A 9,384-nucleotide genomic window follows, 5' to 3' on the forward strand; every position below is an offset into this window, starting at 1 on the left:
CATGTAAAGAAGATACGGTACAATAGATAATTTCATATATAAATACAATTTTAAACTAATCATAATTACTATAATTACAAGGAAACATATGAATTATATGAACTGTGCAATTAGTAATCGCTTACTCGAATTGACCTCTTAATCGTGGTATAGACTACATATGTGTTTAGTGGGATTGGCTTGATATTTGCTCATGCGATTGGTACTTTCTGAAATGGAGTTACTTGATTACTGCCAAAAATCTTTCTATTTATGTCACACACTTGTTTTTTTTTGACACCATGTTACACTCTTGTTAATGGTGGTTTAAGCCCTTGTTTGGAAGGAGAGAATGGAATGGAATGAAAATGAATGAAAAAATTAATTTTAGAATATTCCTCTATTCTCTTGCTTGGGAGTTATTGGGGGGGGGGGGGGGGGGGGTGAACTTGATTCCAGGCCGAGGCCCAAAAGCTAGAAGATCATACTTGAAGAAATGGGCCAGGCCCATCAATGTTGATACAAACTAAGGCGTCTAAAGAGTCACAAGTAACTCACTAGAGCAGTTCCCATAGAGATTCGAGTCGGCTACCAATATCAAAACTCTTATCCAAGGTAATGAGCATGGATGGCCCTTTAGTGGAACAGAATGGGACCACAACAACTGGTTCCCTTTTTAATATGAGATGCCACACCCACCAAATTCGCCTAGTGAAACACCCTGAAAGGATAAGGATCACAGAGACGGCCAGCTCCACATTAATGAGAGGCTCTCTACTTGATCTCTTCCACATTAAATGCATATAGGACAATCTAAATAGTGCAGGCACCCCTAAAAGTCTTATTTCATGATGAAAGGGGGGTAAAATCGAGGGGGGATGTGACAAGTATCCCAAAAAATCCGAATGGAAGCAGGCCAGTTGGGGAGATAAAGGGAGGAGGCTGCAACAGAGAAGGGGTTGGGAAGTATTATGAAAAAGACTCTAGAGAAGAACTAGAGAGAGAGAGTTGGCTAAGATGAGTACAACATATTGTATTTTTTTTTTCTTGCTTACTCCCTACACGTTGGGAAAGCAGTTTGTGTATATTATAACACCTCATCTATACTCCTACTTTCTTAATCAGTTGCTTGAGCCTCCCATTGTGGGAATTTCAACCTTATGTGTATGATAAATAATTTGTAAGGCGATTACATAGACATTTTGGTTTGCATGTGTTTGTGATTACATAGACATTTTGGTTTGCTATTATGTGTTTGTGTATCTTTCACCCACAATTGGCATCGTCTGAGAGGATGGCAAATCGATCAAGGAGTGGGCCTACCCACCTCTCTCGTCTGAGCATGTCGAAGGAATCACTCCATGAGGATAGGCGTGTACGGTCTGAAGTACACAAGAAAACTTATGAACAATCCTTGTAGGGACACAACAAGGAATTCACATCCCCCCATATAGGGAAGGTCAGTTATTAACTCCGTGGGACCATCCCAATCCAACAGGGATAGGAAAATGGATAGGTTGAATGAACAAGTATTGGCCTTGCAGCAATAGGCTAAAAGGAATGAGGACCGTCTCCAAAGAAGGGATGATGAGCACTTCCATCGAAGGGGCCCTAGCCCCACACCAAGTCATTCTTGGAGAGAGGAAAGTAGTGTGGGGGAACGTTAAAGAAATTGTAATAGGAGGCAAACCCTACCTCTCCGAGAGAGAACGACTTCTCCACTCTAGAGATATAGGAGAGAGGAATCCCTACCTCATAGGGAGAGGATCAGGATACCTCCCCTTCAGCATCCGGCATTCTGGGGTCTCGAAGAGCTTCCTACCCCTCAGACCTCGGGGAGTGACGCTATGAACAAGGCATTGTAGCAGATATCATGCTTTCCATTCTCAGATGAGATAGAAAGCACAAATATGCCGCGGAGGTTCACTAGGCCAACATTCACTATTTATAATGGTAAGACTTATCCCATTGAGCAAGTCAGTCATTACAATTAAAGTATGGCAGTCTATTTTAAGAGTGAAACCTTGATGTGCAAGATTTGCCCCTCTAGCTTGAGGCCTACCGCGATGAGATGGTTTGATGGGCTGGAGAAGAATTCCATCCATAGTTATGATGAGTTAATAAGAGCATTCGAAGCGCGGTTTGTGACATGTAGTAGAACTCCGAAACCAATTTACTCTTTCCTCACCATGTCCATGAAGGAAGGTGAAACCCTTAGGGCATACTCGAATTGTTATTGGGAGTTGTATTATGAGATAGGTGGAGATAACGGAGGAATCATGACTAGTAACTTTAAAGTGGGGCTCCCCATCGATTCCGAGTTGAGGGCTTTGCTTGCTTCCAATCATGGATATGCACAAGTTGATGGAACGGGTAGAAGAATATAAGAGGTTAGAAGATGATCAGTTGCAGGACAAGGCTAAGGCCAAGGCACCTATGAGGGAGAAGAAAGAGGTTAGGATGGACCACCCTCCTCAGCTGAGAATAGACTACTTCCCCCAAGTACAAAAGCTAAGATCCGAGATGGTAAGTTCATTATCTAAGGAGCTGGTTTATTGAACCGTGGAAAAGATAAAGAATGAACCTTACTTTCAGTGGCCAAATAAGATGAGTGGTGATGTCTCAGTGGCCAAATAAGATGAGTGGTGATGTCTCATGGAGAAGTCAAAGCCTTTTTTTGTTTTTATCATTGGGATAGGGGTCATACGACCGAGGACTGTCAAACTTTGAAGGATCATTTGGGCTAGCTTAAGAAAGTAGGGCATCTTAAGGAGTTTATAGCTCGGGATAGTCCTTAGCCCCAAGATGGGAAGGGGGCAAGTTTGTCGCGAGCCTCGGCTCCCTCTTTAGGGCTCATAAAGGTAATCCATACTACTAAACCCAAGGCCAAACTGGGGCAAGCTGCTTCCTGAGTTCTGACCATGGTCCCGATTTCAGACTTGGAGATGGGTCCCTCCCCCTCTAAAAGGGCATGGTGGGAGGAAGAATGTTTAGGTTTTTTGGGAAAGGATATAGAGGGCATTATTCAGCCTTATGATGATGCACTGGTGGCTACTTTACGGATTGCAGGTTTTGATGTAAGGAGAGTAATGATAGACCAAGGGAGTGGGTTTGAAGTTATGTATCCAAATCTATATGAAGGGTTAGGCTTAACCCCCAAGGACTTAACTCAGTATGATACTCCCTTGGTTGCCATCGATGACACCATGGTCACACCTGTCGGTGAAATGAGGTTAGTCGTACAGATAGGAGGAAGAAAGGAGTTAGTTGATTTTATTGTGGTCCACTCCTATTCCCCTTACACAGCCATTCTCGGTCGTCCATGGATTTATTTTATGGGGGCTGTGACTTCTTCCCTGCATCAGAAGGTGAAGTTCCTGACTGATCAGGGTATTTTCAAGCTTTAGGGAGATTATAGCGTAGCCTGGCAATGCCAAATAGCTGCTATTGGGTGCAAGCAGGTAGAAGAGGCCAAGCCACCCAATCTGTCAAAGCAGCTACAATCTCCGCCAAAAGATCCGTGTGAACAGTTGAAGAGGGTGTACATAGACCTTGGAAATAGGTATTTTCAGGTGGGGAAGAGCCTCCCAATCATGGAAAAAGTGGAGTTTCTACTATTTTTAGTGAATAATGTTGATGTGTTTGCCTAGAACCCATATGACGCTCCTGGGGTGGACCCTAAGTTTAAATGCCATCAACTTAACGTGGATCCCAGTCACCTACCAAGGAAGCAAAAACCTTGTAGGTCCTTGGATATCCATGCTGGTGCAGTAAAAGAAGTGGTGAACAAACTAAAGAAGGTTGGGGCTATTAAAGAAGTTTTCTACCTTGAGTGGCTATCTTACACGGTGGTGGTAAAAAAGAAAAAAAGGAAATGGCAAGTGTGTGTGGACTTCGCGGATCTAGACAAAGCATGTCCAAAGGATCCCTTTTCGGTACCCAAAATTGACTAACTTGTCGATGCTAGCTTCGAACATCCGGGAACGAGTTTCCTTGATGTCTTCTAGGGTTACCATCAAATTGCCCTAGCTCCTGAAAACCAAGAAAAAACCTCATTCATTACCCTCACGGGTAATTATCATTATAAGGTCAAGCTGTTTAGGTTGGAGAATGTAGGGTCAACGTATCAGAGGATAGTTACTAAAATGTTCAAGGGATAATTAGGGAGGAATATGGAAGTCTATATAGATAGTATGGTGGTGAAAAGTAAAACTGTAGAAGAGCATATCTCGGATCTTGTGAAAACATTCGAGACTTTCCGGCAACATCGTCTAAAGTTGAATGCCTCCAAATGTGCCTTAAGGGCAAGCTTGGGGAAGTTCCTGGGATATCTGGTCACAAACCGGGGTATTGAAGTAAATCCAAACCAGATCATAGCACTGCAAAATCTAAAACCCTTGAGGAAACCAAAGGAGGTCCAGTGCCTTACAGGAATGATGTAGCCCTCAATTGTTTCATCTCTAAGTCTGCGGACAAGTGTAGACCCTTCTTCTAATTGTTGAAGAAGTGGAATGATTTCCAGTGGATAGATGAGTGCCAAAGGGCTTTTCACATGTTGAAGTTATATTTAGCCTGAGCCTCAATCCTATCCCGACTAGTAATGGGTGAAACGCTATACATGTACCTCGCTATGACTAACCACGCGGTAAGCGCTGTACTAATCAGAGTAGAACAAGATATTTAGAAGCCGATCTACTATGTTAGCAAAATCCTTGTGGAGGCTAAGTAGCATTATCTCCCCCTAAAGAAAGTTGCTTTAGCAGTGATCCATGCTAGTTGGAAACTGCCTTACTATTTCTAGGCTCATATGGTGGTGGTCTTGACTGAGCACCCACTGTAGGCCTTGTTAAGGAGAGCGGACTTCTTGAGTAGGATAGCGATGTAAGGGGCATCCTTAGGAACCTTCGATATTCAGTATAGGCCCAGAACCTCCATCAAGGGGCAAGTCTTAGTGGATTTCATTGAAAAGTTTACCCCGAGACACCACGAAGTCTTGCACATCAGAGGGAATAAGTTGGGAAGTCCTGAGAAATGAACAATATGGCAAGTATATGTGGATGGATCCTCGAATTGCCAAGGAACAAGAGTTGGTATAGTTCTAATCTCTCCGGAGGGTATTAGGTTGGAAAAGTCATTCAGGTTGGGCTTCTAGGTGTCAAACAACGAAGCGAAATATGAGGCTCTTTTAGCAGGGCTTTGGATATCCAAGCAGCTAGGGGCAGCTAAGCTATGACAACACTACGACTCTCGGCTAGTAGTCAACCAAGTAAATGGTGAGTTTGAGGCTAAAGATCAAAGAATGGTGAGTTACTTGAAAGAAGTTAGAAACCTAAGGGGTTAGTTTAAAAGTGTGGATATCTCACTAATCTTTAAGGGGAGCAATAGTCACGTTGATTCTCTGGCCACCATGGCCTCATCAATGAATGACCCACTCCTGAGGATTATATCGGTAGAATTCTTACCCTCTCCTAACACCATCCCCCTAAAGAAGTCGTGGTATTGAGTATATGTCCATCTCCCAATTGGATGGATCCCACTTTGACATACCTTCAGGAAGGGAATCTTCCCAAGGATAGGCAAGAGGTCGAGAAGGTCAGACGGAAATCACCCAGGTATTAGGTATTTAAGGAAGCAAAGTTGTACAGGAGATCATACTCAAGACCCTATTTGCTATGCATTCACCCCAAGGCATCTAATGTACTCTTGGAGGAATTAAACGAAGGAATATGTGGAAGTCAAATTGGAGGAAGGTCTCTGGCACATAGGACCTTCACCTAGGGTTATTAGTGGTTGAGCATGCAAAAACTGGCCCAAGAGTTTTCCAAAAAGTGGTGATTCGTGCAAGAAATTTGCTCTTAGCATCCATCAACCTGGAGGAGCTCTTAACCCAATATCAAGTCCTTAACCATTTGCCCAATGGGGACTGGAAATAGTAGGGCCTCTCCCTAAAGTGACAGGTAACGGGAGGTGGCTCTTGGTTGGAACAAACTACTTCACCAAGTGGGTTGAAGCCGAGCCTCTGGCTAACATTCGGGACACTAATGTTAAAATATTTGTGTGGAGAAACCTTGTGACCTAGTTTGGCATACCTAAGATTCTGATCTCAAACAAAAGCTGCAGTTTGACAGTAAAGCTTTCCTATGATATTGCTTGGAGCTTGGCATCATTAACAGGTACTCAACTCCATCTTATCCCTAAGGCAATGGTCAGACCAAGGCTACCGATTAATCTATTGTGAATGGTTTAAAAAGAAGACTTGATGAATCCAAGGGAAGATGGGCCAAAGAACTACCTAGTATGCTGTGGGCATATCGAACTACTCTAAAAAGGTCAACCGGGGGAACCCCATTCTCAATGACCTACAGCGCAAAAGCGATAATTCCCATGGAGACAAGACTACCTACCTCTCAAACCAATAGATTCAGTGAAGAAAGTAATGACCAATTACTCAGCAGGCACCTAGACCTTGTGGAAGAAAACCATGAGGTTGCCTCAGCGAAGTTGGCCAATTATCAACAAAAGATTAGCCGCAAGTACAACAAGGGCATCAAGTGTAGGGAATTTATTCCAGGAGACTTAGTGTTGAGAAAATTCTTAGGAAACATGAGAGATCCCACAATGGGAAAGTTAGGACCTAATTGAGAGCGTCCATATCAGTTGACATCCATTGCGGGGATAGGAGCATATCAATTAGAAGACCTACATGAAAAACCTATAGCTAGGCCATAGAATATAATTAATTTAAAGAAGTATTACTTTTAACTTATATATGAGTAATTGTACTTTATTCCTGTTTATTATTATTAAATCCCTTGAATAGTGAAGTTCAGCTAGAAGTCCGCATCACAGTCTCAAGATTATCACGCAGAGGAGTAAATCCCGTGGTACTAGACCCTGTTTTTGCCTTGGGTTAGTCCTAAGCTGAAATTTTTTCCTTAGCTTGACTCCAGGGTCACTAATAGAAAGGGAAATTAAGACTTAACAAAAAATGATGGTAACAAACCTCGTGGTACTAGACCTTGTCTTTGCCTCGAGTAAGTCCTAAACTAAACTTTCTACCTTAGCCTGACTCTAGGGTCACTAACAGAAAGGGAAATTTAGACTTAACAAAAAATGATGGTAAGAAACCCCGTGGTACTAGACCCTGTCTTTGCCTCTGGTAAGTCTTAAGTTGAACTTTTTGCCTTAGTCTGACTTTAGGGTCACTAACAGAAAGGGAAATTAATACTTAACAAAAAATGATGGTAAGAAACCCCATGGTACTAGACCCTGTCTTTGCCAAGGGTAGGACCTAAGCTAAACTTTCTACCTTAGTTTGACTCTAGGGTTAACAACAGAAAGAGAAGCATAAAATAACCGGGGGGAAAAAGTCCCATGGCATCAAGCTTTATGATTCCTTCAAATACATAAGGAATTTAAACACGGCCACAATACGAAGATAAAAGAGAACCTTAATCCATGGGATATTATGGATCAATTTGCATTTCACCACGGTTTGTTAAATCATAAGCAAAGATGAATATTTAAGAAATACGGAACAACAATATATAAATAAGGATAGTTAAATTACAAAATTAGCCCTCGAAACGGGGCACCCAAAAGCTATATATATATATATATATATATATATATATAATATAAAAAAACTAAATACTTAGTCTAAGAACATTTTTGTTAGGCCACTCCTCTAGAGGATGGCACTATATAGCAAAGCCCTCCACCCCGCCCACCACGGGTGTAGTAGTAGTCGCGGCCTTGGTCTCTCTAACAGGAGATTCATCATTAATTATAGCCTAGATCTTGGGATTTGGAAGTATTATCAATTTCGAAGAATAAGGGACTTTGTCAGTTCCTAAGGGATGAGGTGGCTTCTACCTGCAACTTGTCCAAAGCTGTGGTCCACCCTTTGGCAAAGTAAACTTGAAGGTTCTGTTGCACCTCGGGCCTTACAGATGCGATGCAATTGATCTATCCCTACTAGTAGGCAGCTTGTATCTTCTCATTACCTGCCACAAAAAAGGCCCCTAATTCCATCGTCTTTTCCTCCAATGTCTTCTTGACTTCTTGAAGTTCGTTCTTTAAAGCCCCCTTCCTCTCGGTTATGGCCTTAGTATTCTCCTCAACCTTAGAACAAAGCTTCTCGGACTCGAACACCTTGTTCATCACGTCCGAGATCTTCTTAAGAAGATCCTCATTATCCTTTGTCAGCAAGCTAGCTTGGCCTTAGTTGCCAAATATCTGCCTTTCACCACCGCGGCAAATTGGTAGCCCTACAAAGTATAAGTCAAAAACCAAATTCAACCAAAGGGTAAATGAAAGGAAGTATGGAGGTAGGTGGCTTACCATGATTGCTTCCTTTTTCATGTTGAGAAAGAGGACATCATCTCCCCTACTTTTCCTAGTGATTCATATCTTCAGGAAGGAGGAGTGCCTTACCTACACACTCAACGACATGGCCCCCGAGGCCCTCCCTCCAGGGTCTAACCATGTCAATGGTAGGAAGGGACTCCCTATATACCATAAAGTCGTTACTTCAGGATCAAGGATCGTTACTTCAGACCCTGAACTTCCCGTTTCACCCCTCTGCTGTTTTTGCCCACCTCGTGGTCCTCGGTATGGGGTAGCGGACACTAGGCAGATGGTATTACAATGGGAGAACATATCCCTTTACTTGGATGTCGATGTACGGGAGCAAGGGTCCTTCTGTGTGATTGATCTTCCCACAATCTGGAAACTCCAATATACATGAGTATATCTGAGGATAAGGTATGTGGGCCAAAGTTGTTTGTTTGAATGAGGGTATATGGGGGATCTTAACAACCTGTTCAAATCTGTGGGGTTGATCAACTGCCTTTTCTTTTGAAATGCATAATCCTTTAAAAAGGCAAACGTGTGAAATAGAAATTAGTACGTAAAATGAAATTAAGTAAACAACATAGACATTAAAGGAGAGAAAGGTAAAGGAAAATTCCTAGTATTTCTACCCACTTGCTCTACCTGCGGTTGTAGGACAATGGATTCTGTCGGGACACCAGTTTCCCGAGATGATTAAGTAGTCCCCTTCAGTCTCCTTGTTGAAATTAGGGAGACCCGATATTAGCCTTACTTTCCTGTGCCAAGTCTATAAGTAAAATCCTAAGGTTTTACTATCTTGAAAACTATATACATAATTAATATCATGCTCAGTTAAACTAAGACCGAGTCTTCTATTAAGTTCATCTACACTACTAACTACTCTAAATACATTAGAGGTACATTGGTCGGGGCAAACTTTAAAATGCTTCAAAAAATTGGTTAACAACTTACTCATAGGGATCCTAACCCCACCCTCTACAAACATTACCAAGGGAATAATGACCCTTCCTTCCCCCCTTGAGAATAATACCTCGGACTTGGGGCAGTACC

At 42.3% G+C, this 9,384-nt stretch overlaps 1 protein-coding gene across 1 annotated transcript; it reads left to right on the plus strand.

The window, feature by feature from the left end:
* The first annotated feature begins 2,900 nt into the window (after positions 1–2,900).
* LOC115953994 lies at positions 2,901–3,386 on the plus strand. The gene has a single exon (XM_031071846.1). It carries the CDS (start codon positions 2,901–2,903, stop codon positions 3,384–3,386), a length of 486 nt encoding a protein of 161 aa, XP_030927706.1.
* Positions 3,387–9,384: the final 5,998 nt, after the last annotated feature.

This window comes from Quercus lobata, chromosome 1, assembly GCF_001633185.2.
Source record: "Quercus lobata isolate SW786 chromosome 1, ValleyOak3.0 Primary Assembly, whole genome shotgun sequence".
Taxonomy (NCBI): domain Eukaryota; kingdom Viridiplantae; phylum Streptophyta; class Magnoliopsida; order Fagales; family Fagaceae; genus Quercus; species Quercus lobata.